Raw genomic sequence first — 20,903 nt, forward strand, 5'->3', positions numbered from 1 at the left:
ACTGGCCACCCCGCTCTGCACTTGTCTCATTCACTTAGTTATCAACACAGGTCATATCAAGTCACTCCTCTGCTCCAATAGCTCCCATGTCCCTCAGAGAACAAGCTCAATCATTCCAATGACTTACAAGACTTTTTGTAATTTTGTCTGATCTCCCAGGCTACTTCTCTACCACTCCTCACACTCTGCTCTAGCACACTAGCTTCCTTGCTATTCCCCCATCTGTCATGCTCAAGTGCATGCATGCATTTCTGATGTATGGGTTTATTCCCGACATCAACAAGCAATTCTAGCTGGGTGTCCTGTAATTCAACTCCATTCTGACACCGTCTACCTGGTTATCAGATCCCACAGGTTAAGAGCTCAGTCCCACAAAACTGTGGCCCCATCCACACTTCAGCTACCCTTACAAGTCTAGGTTGTCACGGGTGCTTCTGACCAACAGGCCATAGATGGGGGAGGTCCCATGAGCACCTATTCCCTGGGTTTAATTAATTCACTAGAGAGGTTCACAGAAATGAAGGAAACACTGTATTTACTATATTATCAGTTTATTACAAAAGGATATAACTCAGGAACAGCCAGATGTAAGAGATGTCAGGGCAAGGTATGAGGAAAGGACGCAGAAATTCCCTGCTCTCTCCAAGTGTGCCACCCTCCCTCAATCTCCACATGCTCACCAACCTGGAAGATTTAGGGTTTTTGGAGGTTTTTGGGAGGCTTCATTACACAGGCATGACTGATGCAATCACCAGCCATTGGTGACTGAACTCAATCTCCAGCCCCTCTCCCCTCCTCTGAGATCCACTGGCAACCAGCCCCAATCTTGGTGCTTTCCAAAAGTTGCCTCAGGAATGTAACAAAAAAAAAAAACCTTTATCACTCTCATTGCAGGAAAGTCCAAAGGTCTTAGGAGCTCTGTGCCAGGACCGGGGAAAAGAAATATATATTTCTGACTCTAAATCACAGCATCACAGATGCTCCCACTATAGGCCTTTGTACTAGCTCTAGCTGGCCCCTGCATGGAACCCTCCTCCCTCAGAAGTCCACATGGCTAAAGTATCTTCCTCCCCAACACGACTTTGCTCAGACCTTACCTCCTCAATGAGGCCAACTCTGACATCCTACTTAATATAGCAAACCTATCCCCACACCGACATTCCGGGTCTCTATTAGCCAGTTTCACTTTTCCCTAAAAACATTTATGTTCTAACAGAATGAATGGCTTATTTAGTATGTTAATTGTTTATCATCTGCCCACCCTCCCCCCACATATTGTAAGTTCCAAGATGACAGAGGATCGTTGTTTTTTTCACGGAGTGTACCCAACACAGTGCCTGGTACAAAGTAGGTGTTCAGTGAATACTTGAATGAATGATGTCTTGACAGCTGCTTTATACTTTTAACTCCTTGACTGTCATCTAAGCAAAATGTAGAATACAAGTTTGCCTTACTGTTAGCAGTGAAAATTAAAATCATTTATGAAACATCTTACAGAGACTATATAGGTAAGCTTTGTACATTTGTTATGTTTGTTTGTTTAAGTCTGGTAACTGGGGAAAAAAAAAATCCTTAAGAGCATTCCATACAGACTAACAGAGTCCTAAACATAGCAAGACCATAGAGCAAGTGTGAACACTGACCCCTCACGGTTGAATATGGAGATGGCTGCTTTCTGCCCAGTCAGCCCACTAGGGGATGACTGAATCCTGGTGGCAGATTGGGGTTGCAAAATACAATGCTATTGATGACATTTCAAATTCAACCTATTTGCAGAAGGAAGCAAGTTAAAGAATAGTCAAGGGAGATGTTTTAAGGAGTACAAAGCCCACACATTCCCATATTGTAAGGAGGATGTTGACAATTAGTGGGAAGTAGTAAAGAAAAATGTTAAGACAAGAAAATCCTAAATTGATAACATCCATCTGCTGCGCTTACAGCTGGAATCTGAGTGGGAATTTCCCATCTGTGCTTTATTCTCAGCTTTAATTTGACTATAAATAAGACACATGCATGCACATTTTACATTGCCTTCTGAGGCCAGAAATTGTTTAAGGATGATATATATACGTATATATAGAAGTGTGTATGTGTGCGCGCGTGTGCGCGCGCGCGCGCGCGCGCGCACACACACACACACACACACACACACACTTTAACTTATATTCTACTCATGAAACCAGTCAGTCTGAGTATGCAGCCAATATCTTACAAACTTGGTCCCATGGTGATCTGGCACTTCATAACTAAAGTCTTAACTGTGGACACCTTCTGTTCAAACAGATCTAAACAGAACTGATGGCCCGGCCAGCTTTCACTGAAGCCTGTTTGCTGCAGGGAACCTCAGAGCCCAGAGTCCTGGAGGTGACCCCATTTGGGAAGCCCACTGTTCAGTCACACAGAAGCCGTACTTTTTCCTTTACGTTCTCGTTTGATTCTCATGTTGACTCTACAAATATCTATATGGACTATCATCCCCACTTTACTGGTGGGGAAACTGAGGCTTAGTAACAAAAGGAAGTTGCCCATGGTCACATGGTCCCTTAGTAGAGCCAAGACTCAAAATCAAGGTTCAAATTCCATGTTCTTTCTGCTTTCCCCTCTGCCTCCACATTATACCTCCCAGGGCCTTTGGGGCTATAAATAGTGGGGAGGCTGGGATTTCATGTGTGAGACCAGCCAGGCCTATAGCACAAGGAGACACTAACATCTCCCAGCCTGAGCCCTAGTATCCCGCAGGCCTCAACAGAACTCAGGCCCAGACAGGCCTCAGCTTATCACTAGCCTCACTCTCATGGTTATATTTAGCTCTGGACCTAAAGAGAAAGACATGGGCCAGCCCCCAAGACATGGCACATCCCCAGGCCAGGCCCATCACTGTACATAGAATGAGAAGGATGTCTTCCTGAGCTTTCTCAGATGTGGTGTCAGCCACCTCCAGTGGGGGTTTTTTGTAATTTGCTTTTTTAGAGCCTATGAGATCTTGTTCTTCTTGCTCCCTGAGGGCGGAACCACAGCTGCTTTACCAAGTATTTGTAACAGTCAGCAGTGTCTATAATACATTGCATGTGGCTGTTGCTTAATAATCCTTTGTTGAATGAACAAATAAATGATCTGAGTTCATGTCCTAGATAGCTGGACATCAAAAACAGGACACAAATTCCCAGGAGGATACCTTATAAATCCACATGCATTTCATTCTATTAAATATAGTCAAGTTTATTCAAGGAATGGACATGATTTTTCCTTAACCGTCTCCCCACTTCTTTCTTCTTCCACCAGATCTAGCATTAAGGCTACAGCAGAAGTAGAGAGGGATTAAATCCTGAAGGCTGGCCTCTGTGTGCCCCTTGTGACAGCCATATGCACTGTGATGGCTCCTGGAGTCCCTGTGTCGTGTAGGTGTCCCAATGACAGGCCTCCCTCCCCTTGTTCTACTCGCCCTTTACAGGCCAACCAGCTGCCCGGAGAAAGCTGGAGGGCTGAGTCTGCAATCAACCTGCTGAGCAACTGGAGCAGGCCACAGAGGTATATACTAGTTTGGCAGCCTGGGGGAGAGCTCAGGAGCATGGACAGATCCTGACTCTGGAGTGTAAAGGGCCAAAGCTGGTAAATTCAGATCTTACAAAAATGGAAAGAGCCGCTTTTTTACAATATAGAGGACTGTAGCAAGGAAAAGGGCCAGGGCAAGGAAAATGAGAAGCTTGTCCGTCAGCTCTCGGCGATTATATTTTGTGATAAGCTTCCGTCCCAACTGGATGGTCCCTGACATGGACTTAAACTCTTCATTTGCATCCAGGATAGTCCGGGAAGAATTGGCTGGAACAAAAGAGGGAGGGAGCCTGACTCAGAGACTGTAGAGCACCAAATCCAAAGACTTTGCTCTGCTGCCTGGGTTACCAGCAAAAAACACTGCAATTTGTAGCAAGTTCCCCTCAGCCATAAGCAAAGATGTAAAAAGAGATAATCCAGAGGAGCAAAGAACAAGCATATTATAAGGAAAGCACCTCCCTACATCCCATCCAGCTCAGAGTGATGTGTTTTTTTTTTTTGTTTTTTTTTTTTGTGTGATGTGGTTTATATACAATGTCATAGGGCCACTACTACGCATTCTCCAACATGAACATCACTAGGGAAAAAAGAACAGAGTTCCTTTCCTGACCATCAATCTCAGTTTTCTAAAGTAGGCAGGTGAGAAGAACCACCAGCCCCAAAATGAACCTGGGTGATTATTGCCAGGCACTATGAGGTTTTTTTGAAGGCAGAAGCTAGGAGTTACCAAGATTTTCCACCTGAGGTGTACACTGCCAGGACACCTGAGAGCCAGATCTGCTCTACGTGGGATCATAACAAGTTGGGCTGGGCCCTGCCACAAGCCCTCACACATATCAGTGCTTCAGTCCTGGGATACTGTTGCAGTTTTAAAGATATCACATCTATGCTCTGGCCACTGTATGAAATCTAAGGGGAGGTACATGTGCTTTAAGGAGTCAAATTTACTTCTGAGTATGAGTATCTGAGCCTGACACTTGGGTAATAAGTAGGTCTACCTGGCGAGATTCTCCCACAAAGCCTAGTATCAGAACATCCACAGAATAAAATGTGCTGTTAAGCGGAAAAGTGGAAAAGTGAGGTGTGAAAACCCATACTGAAAATTCCATTTATGTAAGAAAGAGGGGGATAAATGATATTTAATTTGCTTTGTGCTATACATCTGTGGAGGATCCCAAAAGGACATAAAAGAAACTGATAACAGTGATTGCCCCTGGGGAATAGACCTGATGGCCAGGGGTTAAGGGGAGGTCTGAAGAGAGAGCTATCTTTCAATTTCTCTCTTGTACTGTCCAGGGCTGTACAGCCCCTAAACACACGTGGCACTTGAGCAAGAATATGTGGCTAAACCAAACTGAGGTGTCTGTAAGTCTAAAATACACACATGATTTCAAAGACTTAGTATGAAAAAACGAAGGCAAAATATCTCAATAGTCTTTAATATTAATTGCATACTGAAAAGGTAATATATTGTATGTAATAGATTAAATAAATTCATAGGTTTCTTTTTACCTTTTTTAACGGGCCTACTAGAAAATTTAAAGTTAAGTATGTAGCTCACATTATATTTCTACTGGACAATGCAGGCCTGGAGGTTTTTTCCTTAACCATGTAATATATATTACCTTTTCACAAAATTGAAAGTCAGTAAGTAAGTAAAAAGAAATTATCAGAGGAAACAGAGCAGCATCTATAATATAAAGACAGATGAGGGGGAAAAATAAACACTCAGATAACAAAAATCTTTCTTGGCCCTTTCTCCATGCCTATTGCCATTCCAAAAACCTAAGAACCTGTTCAAAAAGATATAATAGGTCTTTCTTTTTAAACTTCCTATTATAGCGAATTTTAAAGCATCACCAAAGTAGACAGAATAGTATTGTGAAATGCCTTGTGCCCAACACCCACACCCAAGAACCACCAATTCCCTGGCACTCCTGTCCCCATACTAGTCCACCCAATTCAGCAAATTCCAGATATCATATCCCTAATATGCTTTAAAAAAAAAAAACAACTGTAGTCCTAGTAGGCTTTTAAATCAAGCTGAATTTGAGAGCTGTAAGGAAAGGGTTAAGAACTGCATTCTTCTTTAACAGCTTTCTCTCCTACAAAATGGGCCTCAAGAACAGCCCTCAACACCCCAGAAGCCATCAGCATCTGTGCACCCTTCTCACCACTTAATTGTATCATCTATTTCTGATATGTATGTATGTGTATGTGGGGGGGGGAGGGTATCCTGTCACCAGCATCAAAGCAGAAAAGTCCTCAACTCAAAGGCTAGGTGGCCTCCTATTTTGCACATTCTCCAAGGCCTATCCCAAGGCTTGAGTCCTGCCCCCAGCACGTATGTAGAGGAGGTGACTGGCTGGTTTTGAGCCTAAATGCCCAGTTAAGTTTCACACACGGGGGCTGGCCTTAGGGACAAGCTGCCTGTTCTCCTTTTGCTTCCGCCTGTTTGAATAGTGCACTGAAAAAAAAAAAAAAAAGTGGCTCAAAATTATAGATTCTTTTTAGGGGTGATAATGGTATCGTGGTTTGGCTCTGTTTGTTTTTTGTTTCAAGAGTCTCTTATCTTTTAAAGAGACATATTGAGATATTTATAGATGATGCCTGTGATTTGTTTCAAAGAAATCCAGATGGGGGCACAGGATGGGTGGAGCTGAAACAAGACTGGCCATGAACTGACGACAACTGCTGAAGTTGGGTGGTGGGTTCGTGCAATCTGCGTACCATGACACTTTTGTCTCTTTATAAATCTTCCAAAACTATTTCAGAGAGTAAACACTCTCTTCTGTTTTCTTATGCAGAGGACCCTGAAAAGGGCCAATTCTCTTCTGTATCACAAGGGAGACACCATGGGAAAGCTGCTGGAGAGAACCAGATGCTCAAGCACCTTCTTTTGTGGCCTCTGACTGCATCTTTTAAAAGGAGCTTACAGTAAAAATAACACTGGGGAGTATTAATTATAAGCTGAGGCCCTTGCAGACTAGCCAGCAGCCGATACACTAAAATATCTTCCCAAGCAATGATTCCCCAACCTGCCTGGCCACATGGGTCCACAGAACTCCAGAGAAAAAAAAAAAACAGATGCCCAGGCCCTTCCCCGAGTCCTGCCAGCACCTACTCTCCAGAAGGCCTGGGGATCTCGGCTTTTCACATGAGACCTTGGGAGTGCTTCTGCTGGGGAAACATTTTGACGGGGGTGTGCAGATCTTGTAGTACAACTATAAAAACCAAAAAGAGAAATAAGAGCAACATACCCCACCCCGGGCAATACCACAGTGTTGAAGAAGTGAGAAGCCACACAAGTCAGTAAGCTTGGGGATGAGGGTGGGGATGGGGACAAAGGTGGGAGAGCATGGTGGCAGGTGCCAGGACAAGGGCTCTGGAACTGGAGTCTCTGGGAGAAGTTTCTAACTCCTGATCTGGCTTTACCTAGCGTCTGCATGGCTTCCTCGCTCTGCTGGACCTGCTGGGACATCATTCTGCTGATCCCCATGAGGCTCTCCGTGATGGCACTGGATGTCTGGGCCAGGCTCTCTTTGGTGGTTTTCCTAAAAGTCCAGAGTGGGATAGGCATGTCAACAAAAGCTGGCTATAAGACAACTCCCGTCTTCAAATGCGATCCCATTTTTTTAATCTATCAAAATAGCATATATATTTAAGTATCAACAATCACAGTCAATGCCAGCAAGGGTATGCTGACACCACACTCCTAAAGACTGCTAGTAGAAATGCAAACTGGTACTGCCTTCTATAAAGCAATCTGGAAATAGTATTAGGAGCCTTAGAAACATTCATGCCTTTGGCCCAATAATGTCATCCCTGGGAATCTCTACAAAGGAAATACCCAAAATGTGGACAAGGCCTTATGTCCTAAGGTGTGCCCTTGTGTATTGTTTACAATACTGACAAACTAGAAATGCAAACACACACAAACGGGGGATCAGCCAATACAAGGGAATACTAAGTACTCTTGAACCTTTGTTTAAAGAGTTTTCTAAAACAAGCAAGTCTTTGTGCTATAATACTATGTGAAGAGCAGGGCGCTAAGTTTTATATACGGTAGGACTCTGACTTTGTAAAAAAAAAAAAATGGTGGGAGGACACAATATATATCAAAATGTGTGCAACACAATCACAGTATAGTTCATTTTGTCATCGACACCTTTATTTTACCAATTTATTACAAATAAGCCAGTATTTCTTTCATACTTTAAAAAATATTACCTATATAATAAAATTAAGTACCAGTTTTACACTGAAAACAAGAAGGGCTTCCCTACACGGGTTTTGCACCTTGCCAATTGCTATCTGTTCTATCATTAGGGCCCAGAAAGACAAAAAGACAGATACCTTTGCCTTAAGAGGTCTCCTCCCTGGAGAAGTTCTGCTTTCTCTAGATTGTCGATAGCAATTTTGCAAGTGAGATTAGCCTTCCTCCATGAGGTCTGATTGCTGGAATCAGAAGGGTCTTGCATGAGTTTCTGTCAGATCAAAGAACATAAGTTCTTCCTTCTGGCAAGGGAGTGATGGGAAAGGCCTCCCAGAGTGGCCTACAGGGTCATCCATCTCTGCCTCCCACCATTTCCTCCTCTTGGTTGCCCCGGCAACTGCTCCAGCTTAGGCTACACCTCTGGTCTCACCCTGCCCAGCAGCCTGTAGCTGTCCCTTTCCCTCCAGGGCAGCCAGAGGGAGCAGTCTGGCCACAGTACTTCTGTGCTTACAGCCGGGCAAGGGCTTCAGACTTCAAACTCGCCTTGGGCACTTGAGGCCCTGTTCTGTCCAGTTACCACTAACGTTTTACCATTTTACCACATTCTACCTTGTGTCCTAGTTGGTTCCATTTCTTGAGGACCGTGTCTTACTCATTTTTGGATCACTAGTACCTAGAACAACAGTCTCTGGCCCATTAGCCAATCAATAGATATTATGAGAAGTAGAAAAATCATAGGAAGGCAGTTTTCCTCAATATTTAAGTTTTTATTTAAAAAAATATTTTATTTATTTATTTATTTATTTATTTATTTATTTATTTATTTGTTTATTTTGGAGAGAGAGCACGAGAGAGAGAGCGAGAGCACAGGAGGGGCACAGGGAGAGAGAGAAAAAATCTCAAGCAGGCTCCATGCTCAGCACAGAGCCTACCTAACACAGGGCTGGATCTCGGGACCCTGAGCTCATGACCTGAGCCAAAATCAAGTGTTGGATGTTCAGCCTACTGAGCCATCCAGGTGCCCCTAAGTTTTCATTTAAATTCTAGTTAGTGGGACTCCTGAGTGGCTCAGCGGTTAAAGCGTCTGCCTTTGGCTCAGGGCGTGATCCTGGAGTTCTGGGACCGAGTCCCACATCAGGCTCCTGCATGTAGCCTGCTTCTCCCTCTGTCTATGTCTCTGCCTCTCTCTCTCTCTCATGAATAAATAAATAAAATCTAAAAAAAAACCAAAAACAAATTCCAGTTACTTAACATACAGTGAGTGTAATATTACTTTCAGGTGTACAATATAGTAACTTAACACTTTGGTTTTGCTCCATATTTCTTTAAGATTTGCTGTTCTTTACATATTCAGACCAATCATGAGCGAGATAAACACACTGTATTAGCAGTTTGATGTGATTTATTTACATTCTTTACCTGATCTCCCTCATGAGAGACAACTCAAATTTGATGAACAGCTCCCTGGGGTTAGCAGTGCAGCCTTTGTCAATGAACTATAAAAATGTTAATTGGGCCCCTAGGAGAATCAAACTCAAGCACTAGAGCTCTTAGGCAGCTGGTTCACATCAATTGTGCTAACCCCTGAGATGTTTACCAAAGTCAAATGTGAACTGATGCGGTATTTTTCTAAGAGTACCTCTGTGCTTAAAATGTAAAACGAGCTCTCTGCCACCAGAACAGCATCTGCTATGCCATTTCACACCTGATATTTTAAAAGAATCAATTACATATTTTAATTGTTAGCAAGGAAGTTCTGCTGGGCCCTGTGACACAGAGATGAATGAGCCATAGTGGCTGCCCTCAAGGGGCTCACATTTACTGGGGAGAAAGACAAACAAACAAATATTTGCTGAATGGTGTGATAAGCACGAGAATCCAGGCAAGCGCAACTACTGTTTTCACACACAACTGCCAAAGTATTCATCTACTGCTTTCTCTCTCCCCTGTAACTCTACATCATGAATGGCCATTCTCAACTCCTAGCCATGCTAACTAAGCCCATTTTATCTGGTGTAACTTACTCTACTTTATACAAGGGGTCCTCTTTACTCAGTGTTTGTAATGTATCCTTGGTGGCTGAGGGAAGCGAACGCCATCATGACACAAAGTACTCCAGTACTCCGACTGAGCCAAGCACTTTAACACTGGTGACCACGCACACATCCCTCCCTACTTATACCAGCCTCTACCATGCCCACATGTTTGTCAGTCACCTCCTGAGGGCTGGGTGTCATAAACACAGTAGCTGCCTGCCAAGGATGATGCTGGAGAATTACTCACATTGAAAGCAAAACCAGAGACATAGAGATCCAGCAGAATTAGAGCAAATTAATAAGGAGAAAGAGCAACACCTAGGAGGATGATGACTAGCAGGGGCTTCAAAAGAGAATGACCTGGCTACCAGACGATGGTGAAAGTTGATGGGGCCCTTAAATTTTTTTTTTTTTTTGAGCCCTTATATATTTTTGTCACAACAACACTCTTTATGATTATGATACAAAAGTCACATGTGAAGGGACAGGTGCTATTTCATGCCATCAGATAATTTTGTTGGAAAAGCCCCCCCAATATCCAGAAATAGTGCATACTTCAATTATATAACCAAAGGTTAGCCCACTGCTACAATGATAACCACCACTTTATTTAACATAGCATAATCTTATTTACATTTTTTGTTTCATTTTTTAAGATAAAGTCCCACTCAAAGCTTTCTAAATTTTGGTCCATCTTAAGTAGGAACTTTTTCTGGTAGCAATTTCCTTACAGAAAAAGATGCTGTATTACAAAAGCAATCATTTTTTGGTTTTGTCCTAAAAATATAAAATATAGTATAATGGTAAATATGCTTTTGTAAACTATATACAATTTGACCTACCAACAACCCGTGCTTGTCCCTGCTTTGAGAACTACTGATCTAGAGAGGACATTCAGTTTGTGTAGAAATGACACAATTAAATCATTAAGCTAGGTTTGTTAGGCAAACCTTTATACAAGCCGCCCAGGGAGCAGGTGACCCAGCGCAGGCCCCACCTACCTGAGCATCTGCTTTTTGTGATTCTCCACTTCCTGAAGCAAAACTTGCTTCTCTGACTCTTTGTCTTGCTCTTTAGCTGACTGCTCAAGCTCCTTTGGGGGAAAAGAGCTCTATATTAAAATGATTTTAAAAGCCAAAAAAAAAAAAAAAAGCCAATATAAAAACCAAACTACTCCTCTTTCTAGGCAGGTTATACAATAGCACTTGAAAACCCTCCTAACAGAGAACACTCAGGAATGTCAGGTAAATATAACAAACATCCATAAGTATATAGCTGATGTGCAAGAAAGTAAGGATAATCTCCAGGGCCCCAAAGTGAGAAGTGAACTGAGAGCCAGAGCAGTCAGCCTGTGACTGATGCTCAGCTGCTCTGGAATGGGAGATTCACTCCTGTCATCTAGGGGGTCTGCCTGGAATGAAAAGGGAATAAAAATCACTAAATAGGAGCCCCTGGTCCTACTTTGAGACATCATGGAAATATCAAACTGCTACACATGTCTAAATGCTCACTCTCAATCTCTGTACCTATTTCATTATTGACTGGTAGCAAACAGCTGGAAGGTTTGAAAGCCCACATACGGGTGGCATAAAAAGTGTTGAGCTATCTGAGGCTGGAAGCCACAAATCCAGAACTCACAAAGGGATACACCTTCAGTGTCCATGCCTGTCACGTACATGCCTGTCAGCCAGCACAGACAGAATGGAAGCTTGTCCTTTTTTGTTGGCTATAGGGATACAAAATATTTCCTGAGAATGTAATGTATATCCATGGAGCTACCCTCAAACTGATCTGGAGTTATAATTCACTCTCTCAGAAAGGTCTGAGAATCTCCATGAGGAGAAGTTAACATAAAATGTGCTCCCAGACTTATAATCCCACGAGATATGGCAAAAGCAAATCCAAAAACCTCTGAAGAGACTTGCTTTCAGTCCAGGTTGCACAAAAATCCCATACATAAGGTCTGCTAAAGAGGAGTGCTCACAGCCCCAAATAACCAAACACCAGGCAATGGACATAAGCTCAGCAATGTGAGACCCCTGAGAACTTCAGATGATGCAAGTATCAGATTGACTCTAATTAAAGATGTCATTATACCTCAAGAATCAAGTCGTATTTTTTGTTTGCAGATTAAAACAATTTCCAGTTTCAATCAAGCTGCTGATGCTAAAACAATGTATTAGTTCACTTACATACTAATTTATTTATTTATATACTCATTTATATATTAATTTGCACAGGCTGGTCAGGAACATGTGTCTGTATCCACCATTTCAGCAGCTCAGAGATGATTTCCAATTAATGGCCCCAGATATTCTGAGACAGAAAAAAAACATGAAGGAAAAATTTTTGCAAATGTAGTCAGTTTATTACTTGCTTAATTATTCATTTAAAATCTAGATTCCTTGCCAGATTGTGAACTCCAGGAAAGTAGAATTTTACACCTCATGTTCACTATACATATTCTTTGTGCCTAGAACATTATTAGGCACCAAACCATTGAACAGAAGAATGGATGTATGGTTAGAAGGGAGGGAGGAAGGAAAGAAGGAAGAAAGGTATATAGTTTCCTCATAAAAGGTTGCCTAGAAATTCTGTCATAGAGACCCAGATAGTTCCAAAAGAAAAGAAAGGGGTAAAATAGTTCTCAAATTCCAGTTGGAGCACCACATACACAAAGACATTTACACAGGTATTTATACATAGTCAAGTCTCTGAGTACCACACAATCTCGTTGCAAATACACAAAGAAGTCATTCACGTAAAGAGCTAAAAACATCAAAAAGAAATCTTGTATACATTTCCTGGTATAAATGTTAAGGAAATGCAGATTAAAACTGGGATGGGGTTATTCATTCACTAATTATGTGTTTTTAGGTCCTTAATTGGTGTCAGGGATATTCTGGTGCTCAAGGAGGTGATGATTGGGAGAGAGGGACCTAATATGTAAATATATCAGTGGAGTAATTTCAATTAGTGAAGGAAATAAACACCGAGTCAGCACCTAGATACTTAAACAAAAAGAACATGTAAATACTTAAGGTGGTGGGTGTGGTTGGAGAGTTGAAGTCATGGGAGTTGAAGAAAGACCTTTTAGGGAATACATTAGCTTTAAAAAGCAAAGCAAAAAAAAATAAAATAAAATAAAAAAGTCAAAAAGCAGAGAAGCAATCCAAATAAAATGCCCTTTGATACAGAACTGGCTAAAAAAGGGGATCCCTGGGTGGCGCAGCGGTTTAGCGCCTGCCTTTGGCCCAGGGCGCGATCCTGGAGACCCGGGATCGAATCCCACGTCGGGCTCCCGGTGCATGGAGCCTGCTTCTCCCTCTGCCTATGTCTCTGCCTCTCTCTCTCCCTCTCTCTATGACTATCATAAATAAATAAAAAAATTAAAAAAAAAAAAAGAACTGGCTAAAAAAAAAATTATGGCTATAAAAAAAGAATGAGGAAACTCTCTAATACTGAAATGGGAGCAGCCCAGGTGGCTCAGCAGTTTAGCACCACCTTCAGCCCAGGGCCTGATCCTGGAGTCCCGGGATCAAGTCCCACATTGGGCTCCCTGCATGGAGCCTGCTTCTCTCTCTGCCTGTGTCTCTACCTCTCTCCCTGTGTCTCTCATGAATAAATAAATAAAATCTTAAAAAGAAATACTGATATGGAAGCATTTCCAATAGATATTAAGTTTTAAAAAGTGGTGTTTTGTGTGCTACCTTTTAGATGAGAAATTGGAAATAGGAAAATATATTTATTTTTTCTATTATCTGAGTATATATACCACAGAAAGATACGTAAGTAACAAAGGTGGTTACTTGTGTGGAGGAGGGAAACACAATAAGACTGGTACGTGAGACTTTTCACTATGCGCCCATATTTACACACATAGATATGATAAATACGTAATATATGAACGTAATAGCCTTTCAAAAAATTAAATGATTAAATCAGTGCTAGAGATGAAGGCAAAAAGATCAGCTAGGTTCAGTGATATTGCTAAAATTCTAAAGTGAACTTCTATGACAAGAACTGCTTATTTTCACAATTGCCCTTGAAAATCCCTTAGAAAGGCAACACATGGGACACAGACATACTACTTCTCAGGGGGTCCAAATGGCCAGTTTTCCTTCCAGCTTTGAAAGAGACCATCTTCTGTTAAGCAACAAATAGGGCTGTTGGTTGGCATCTGGTCTTTAAATCCTAGTATCATAAGCAGTTGAGATGGGGTGCCCCAGGACCCACCCAGTGATGGGCAGATCCATGCACCCATCTCATTCTCACTAGGGCACAGCAGCAGAAACAGGCTATACAAATGGGTACTTCTCACTCCAGTGGTTTTTGAGATAGCACCTATACCACAGTTGGCTTCAGGAGTGTTATATGTGCATATGAAGTGACTAGAGACCTCAGAAACAGGAAGAGACTAGGCAAAGCATAGCATGAAAAAAAAAATCCAGGAGACACTGGTGATACATTCAAAAGTTCCTCACTTTTATCTTTTTTTTTTTTTTAATTTTTATTTATTTATGATAGTCACAGAGAGAGAGAGAGGTAGAGACACAGGCAGAGGGAGAAGCAGGCTCCATGCACCGGGAGCCCGATGTGGGATTCGATCCCGGGTCTCCAGGATCGCGCCCTGGGCCAAAGGCAGGCGCCAAACAGCTGCGCCACCCAGGGATCCCCCTCACTTTTATCTTGAGAGCATGTTAGTACAGTTACCCTCACTGTCAAAACACTTACTAAAGAACCTGGACAGCTCTCAAGCAGAGGCTCCCAGGATAGAGCCTCCTCATTGTCACCCATTCTCCCCATCTCATTTCTACAGCTACTCACCTGTATTCTGTGCCGCAACTGCTGAAACTTCTCTTTCACTTTAGTATTCAGTTCAGTAAGTGCACTTAATGGTCCTGAACAATCTCGAATATCCTAGGAGACAGTGAAGAGGTGAAGGGGCCTTTCTTGAGGCAAATGACATGAAATGAAACCACCTGTACAGGGGGAGTTGGCTTGAACCACCACTAGGCTGGCGTACTGTCTGTAATTCATCCTGATCTTTGCTCTTTACCTCTGCAACACGAGCAAAAACGTTATCATTTACATTTCTCTCATAACCTCTTTAATTTTGAGCAGGTAGTATAAAAGCATAAAAAGAAACACAACTGTCCTATTAGTTCCTAAAGTTTAACAAAATGCCACCTAGTCAGTATAAAAGGCTTAAAGCAGATCATATGTCCAACAAGAATGGACATCCAAAAGTGATACAACTTGAAAATCAGGATGCTCAATTCCTGGCATCATATGGCAAGGTTAACTTCAATCATCTATTACAAATCACAGTGTTTACAGACCTGTTCAAGGGTAGATTAGAATTTGTTTCTGGACATTCAAAATTACTGGGGTCAGATTTTAGAGCAGGCTCTAGAGCCAAAATATGTAGATGCAAACTCCAGCTGCAATTTATTGGCTGGATAACAAAAAGTCACTCGAGTTCTCTGTGCCTCACTTTTCTCATCACATTACCTACCACATAGACCACGTACGTATGCAAAGTATGTTGCAAAGGAGCTGGAACACACTAAGAGCACAGTATATCTAGGTATATCATGAGAACCCCAATAGTAGAGAGTACAGAAGGGCTTAAGCAATTTAGATTATGTGAAAAGGCAATCTTTTTATAGGAATCCTAAATTTATTTTCTTAAAGTCAGCCCAGAAGTTTTGCAATGTGTATGAATAAGCGTAGTTGAAGAAGTTTAACAGTTTGCATCAAGTTTTCTCATCTGTTCTCTGGCTTACTCATTAAATCACACTTCCTTGTACCACGATAAAGCACTACTTTGGTTTATTCTGCATCTGGTCTCCATGGAGAGTCCTACTTTCCTTCGCTTTTTGCCACAGCTAGTTGCAAAATCTGAGTCTACATCTAATGCTTAGCAACATTTTTGGAAACGGAGGAAATGACTTGCCTAAAGCCAAGGTTTAGGGGATCCCTGGGTGGCTCAGCGATTTAGCGCCTGCCCTGGGCCCAGGGAGACCCAGGCTCGAGTCCCGCGTCGGGATCCCCCCAAGGAGCCTGCTTCTCCCTCTGCCCGTATCTCTCTCTCTCCTCTCTCTGTGTGTGTGTGTGTGTGTGTGTGTGTGTCTGTCATGAATAAATAAATAAAACCTTAAAAAAAATAAAACTACTAATAAAGAGTTTAAAACTCTTGGTTTCTTTTTGCTAAATTCAAGGAACCATTTCTACTTTCCTAACTCTTGCCTAGGCCAAGCGGTTATTGCTCTGCTGCCTTCTACCCTTAAGTGGCTCAAGGCAAGGAGTGTCCGGTACCCCCTCTGTTAAACCAAGTTTCAGAGACCCCCTAAGTCCCTCGTCTAGGCTGACTTTCCCTGTCCGGTCGCAGTCTTGCCACCCCCTGCCTTCTGATTCAGGCCTTGGCATTTTAGCCTTTTTCCTCATTTACAAAGTCGCAGCTACAATCTAGGTTGCCGGGGGCCTCCCGCACGAGGGGGCCCTTGGTGCCCTGGGGCACCTCCGCCGGGGCGGCGGCCAGGGGAGGGCGGGGCTCGCGGCCCTCCGGGCGCCAACAAGCGCAGGAGGGAGGCGTGAGAAGGCGGGGCCCGTCGGGGCGACAGGTCGTCCGAGTCGACAAGTGTGCGGGAGCGACCCGTGCGGCCACAGACCGGAAGCCTGGCCAAGGACGAGGGGACGCGGGAGCGTTCAGAGGGCAAGACAACAGCACGCGGAGGGAGGATCAACGCCAACGGCCCAGGAGACGGGACCAGAGGGGGCCGCCAGGGGGTAGCGGGCCGTGGGGCGGGACCAGCGACCTCCCAGACTTGAGACCGCAGAGCTCACAGGAGGCCAGTGGAGCCTGGGTTCAGGGCTACAGGGCCCGGCAGCCGTCCCGGGAATTAGTACCTGGATGAGCGCCTTCACCTCCAGGTCGAACTTGACGATCTCTTGGTTACAGATACGGACGTGGACATCTTGGGGAGCCGCCATGTTGAGGACGCCGGCTACGGGCAGCGGCGGGGCCCAAATTAAACTCGTTTTTGCGTCACCTTCCTTCCGCGTCGGGGCTTTCGGCAGCGCCCTCTAGGGACCAACCTGAGGCGAGCGAGGGTCGAGGCGAGGAGGCCGGAGGACTCGCCTCTGGTGCGGTGGTGGAAGGGGAGGCGGGCGGGGGTGGGGGTGACTGGGCGACGGGCACTGAGGGGGGCACTGGATGGGATGAGCATTGGGGGTTATGCTAGATGTTGGCAAATTGAACTCCAATAAAAAATTGAAAAAAAAAAGAAAACAAGAAGAAGAGAGGGAGTATAGAGAGCGTTTTAACATTGGCCTCTCCCCATCTTTTACCTAAAAGGCATTCTTTTTTTTTTTTTTTAATTTTTATTTATGATAGTCACAGAGAGAGAGAGAGGCAGAGACATAGGCAGAGGGAGAAGCAGGCTCCATGCACCGGGAGCCTGATGTGGGATTCGATCCCGGGTCTCCAGGATCGCGCCCTGGGCCAAAGGCAGGCGCCAAACCGCTGCGCTACCCAGGGATCCCCCTAAAAGGCATTCTAATGACTACATATTTTTTGCAGAGAGGGAGAGAGAGAAAAAAAGGAAAGTATCAATTGGGATGTCTCTGGAAGGTGGAATTAACAATTGTTTGTATCTCTTCAAATTTCCTTATATTTTTCATATGTGTGGTACAGTGAATATAATTGTGGGGCAAATGAAAAGATGGTAAATGTTATTACTGCTCTTAACGTGTGGAATTCAAGACAGGTCTCTTCCAGCACACGGTCCAAGGGTTCTAAAATCACAACTGATCAAGTCACTTCCCCACCTACACCTCTTCTGTAGCTCCTGGCACGTTCCTTTTGTGTACAGTTGGATTTATTAAACCTACCTTGCTGGAGTGGTTTTGATGGAAATAATTAAGAGCAGACCCTCAACGAACAGTGGCTCCTGCCTTGATTATCAACTAGTCCAAGGCCATGAGCCACCTCACTCCATCGCTCTCCTGGATTCCTCAAGCTGTTTTTGGATCTGTAGCTTTGGAATGTGCTGTTCCCTTTTCTTAGAATGCTTTCCCCCTCTTGCTCCCACCCCATGTGCTTCTGTTCACATCAGCAAGCATAAATTGTTAAGACCTGAACGCCTAGCTGTGTTTTTCTCTTAATCCTTCAACCAGACTTGAAATAGGTAATACCCCAGTTTTACAGATCAGTAGATGGACCAAGAGTAGATCAAAGCGAAACAAATCAAAACTGAACGTCCCTGCCCCAAAGTTACACAACTTAAAAGTGGCAGAGCCTTCACTAAAAGCCGCGTCTTCCCTCAAAAACCAAATATGGCCCCTTGGGTATAGTGTCGTACACAGGGGGCTATGTGCTTGCCTATCTGTGTTTCTCCCCTGCTCCACACACCATCCGTTAAGGCGTTCATCACCCCACTGCACCTAATAGGCAATGTATTGCAGGCCTTAGAGTCAACCCTGCTTGAATCCTGCTGGACGACCCACTTCACAGCTCTGCCCCTCAGAATTCTGAGGCTAACTGGTAGAGTCACAGAGTTGGAGGATTAAATGAGGTAGTACATGAAAAGCACCAAGCACAGTGTAGTCATGTGGCATGTGTTTAAGAACTCAATGTGCATTAGCTGCTATGACATTACTGACATTTTTTGGAGCACTTCCTATGTGCCAGGCACTTTGTACTAAGTTCTTAATGTGTGTCATCTAATTTAACTCTCATAACAACCCTATGAGGTAAAATTATCCATTTTATACATGAAGAAATAGGCACAGGATGACTTGCGCAGTGCAAAATGGAAGTGCTAGTCAAAGGATATGTGCATTTTATTTATTTATTTTTTAAAGATTTTATTTATTAATGAGAGACACAGGCAGAGGGAGAAGCAGGCTCCATGCAGGGAGCCCGACGTGGGACTTGATCCCGGGACTCCAGGATCATGCCCTGGGCCGAAGGCAGGCGCCAAACCGCTGAGCCACCCAGGGATTCCCGGATATGTGCATTTTATTATTTTTTTTTGATATGTGCATTTAAAATTTAGATACATATTACCAAATTGCTCTTCAGAGAGGTTATATCAATTTACACTCCCACAACAATGTGCTACGAATGCCTGCTTTCCCACGGCCTTGCCAACATGGTGTGTTAAATACTAGGATTTTTGCCAATTTTTAAAAGAACTTTTATTTTTGTGTGAGAGAGTGCACATGAGCAGAGGGAGAAGCCAACTCCCCGCTGAGCAGGGAGCCCTATCCTGGGCACAATCCCAGGACCCTAAGATCATGACCTGAGCCGATGCTTAACTGACTGAGCCACTCAGGTGCCCCTTTGCCAATTTGATTGAGTAAAAAATACCATTCTTTAATTCACTTTTCTCTTACATGAATGAAATTGAGTGCTATTTGTATTTACTTTGCTCATTTCTCTATCAGGTGGTTGTTCTTTTTCATACCAGTTTCCAGGAGCTCTTTATATTTTAGGAGGATTAGCCTTTAGAGATGAGCTTTTTATGTAGTCTATAGAATTTGACTTGGCTTATGATGGTTTTGGCCTTAAAGAAGTTTTTGAATTTTTTGTTTCACATAGAATTTATCAGTCTTCAATTATGACTCCTGGATTTAGGATCCAAGTTAGAAAGGCCTCCTCACCCCCACCCCACAGGTTTTAAATGAATTGCTCCCATTTCTGTAATTTGTTCATTTACGCATTTTGAGATATATATATATATTGGCTTATGGTATGAGATACAGAGCCAACATTCCTTTCTCCAGTTTCCCAGTTGTTCCAACACTGTTTTCTGAAGAATCCATCTTTTTCTCACTGGTTCTGGATGCTACATTTACCATAATTCTTAATGTTCGAATCTATTTCTAGACCTTCTGTTCTATTGTCCTATTTACACACCAAAATGACAATTTTATAGTTTTTTTATGTGTTTTAATGTGTTTCAATTAAATGCCCAATCTTTTTCTCCTCCGCTATTATATTTTCCCCCTAGAAACCTTAAGTATTTTTTTTTAAATATTTTTTATTTTTTTTAAATTTTTATTTATTTTTGATAGTCACAGAGAGAGAGAGAGGCAGAGACACAGGCAGAGGGAGAAGCAGGCTCCATGCACCGGGAGCCCGATGTGGGATTCGATCCCGGGTCTCCAGGATCGCACCCTGGGCCAAAGGCAGGCGCCAAACTGCTGCGCCACCCAGGGATCCCAGTATTTTGTTTTTTAACCTTATTGGTATGTTTTGAGATAGTATTATTTTTTTAATTTTTATTTATTTATGATAGTCACACAGAGAGAGAGAGAGAGGCAGAGACACAGGCAGAGAGAGAAGCGGGCTCCATGCACTGGGAGCCAGACGTGGGATTCGATCCCGGGTCTCCAGGATCGCGCCCTGGGCCAAAGGCAGGTGCTAAACCGCTGCGCCACCCAGGGTTCCCTAGTATTAAATTTTTAATTTTGAGGGCTGACAGCATCATGTTGCTTGCTGCTCAAGTTCAAGAACTTGGGTCTTTCTTTCCAGTTGTTCAAGTCTTCTGTGTCCTTCATGTTAAAGTTTTATCTAGACCCTGTACATTTTTAAGTTCATTCCTGGTAATGTTTTAAGATTAAAATCTTTTAAGGAAACTGACATTTTTCAGGTCACTGAAAAGTTTTGGATCCTCAGCAGCTCTCTATTTAGGACACATGACCTCGGGGCCCTTTCACATCTGGCTTCTTGCTGGAAATTCCTATGTAACTGACAGTCTCCATGAGGCAATTAAGAAAACATAGCTCCCTTTTTTTCTCCACCCTCCAACATGCTCCCTTCTAACAGAGACCCAATTTTAAGCCCTTAAACTAGAGGCCATCTTTGAAGGATAGATGTACAATGTGGTGACCCACACTCTGAATCACTGACTCCTGCCAATGTTATTTTGCTTCTATCACCTTGACCCACAGGTCCTGAGACTAGCTTTTCATAACTACATCTGGTAGGTTTCAGCTTTAGTTCTGGTTTTCAGATTCTAGTCCCATTACCTCCCTCCTATCAAATATCCACTCAAGTATTGCCTGTGACCTGGCCTGGTCCTTTAAAA

General features: G+C 43.2%; 1 protein-coding gene across 11 annotated transcripts in view; it reads right to left on the reverse strand.

Moving 5' to 3' along the window:
* BNIP1 (BCL2 interacting protein 1) overlaps positions 1-16,867 on the reverse strand; it is a 52,845-nt gene extending 35,978 nt beyond the window's left edge. For 5 of the 11 annotated variants that reach the window (XR_003236257.2, XM_072756576.1, XM_072756577.1 and 2 more), the window contains exons 1-5: positions 16,717-16,841; positions 14,632-14,724; positions 10,806-10,897; positions 7,909-8,010; positions 6,988-7,106 (exon numbers count right to left, since the gene is read on the reverse strand). Coding sequence is in view for 10 of the 11 variants with exons in the window: in XM_072756576.1 (XP_072612677.1) it covers positions 6,988-7,106; positions 7,909-8,010; positions 10,806-10,897; positions 14,632-14,724; positions 16,717-16,800 (490 nt within the window). In the remaining variant the exon portion in view is untranslated. Of the gene's footprint in view, positions 1-534; positions 3,820-4,975; positions 7,107-7,908; positions 8,011-10,805; positions 10,898-14,631; positions 14,725-16,716 lie in introns of those variants that run through there. The other 6 variants (XM_072756578.1, XM_026006968.2, XM_072756574.1 and 3 more) reach the window with 6 other exon arrangements.
* Positions 16,868-20,903: the final 4,036 nt, after the last annotated feature.

This window comes from Vulpes vulpes, chromosome 4, assembly GCF_048418805.1.
Source record: "Vulpes vulpes isolate BD-2025 chromosome 4, VulVul3, whole genome shotgun sequence".
NCBI lineage: Eukaryota > Metazoa > Chordata > Mammalia > Carnivora > Canidae > Vulpes > Vulpes vulpes.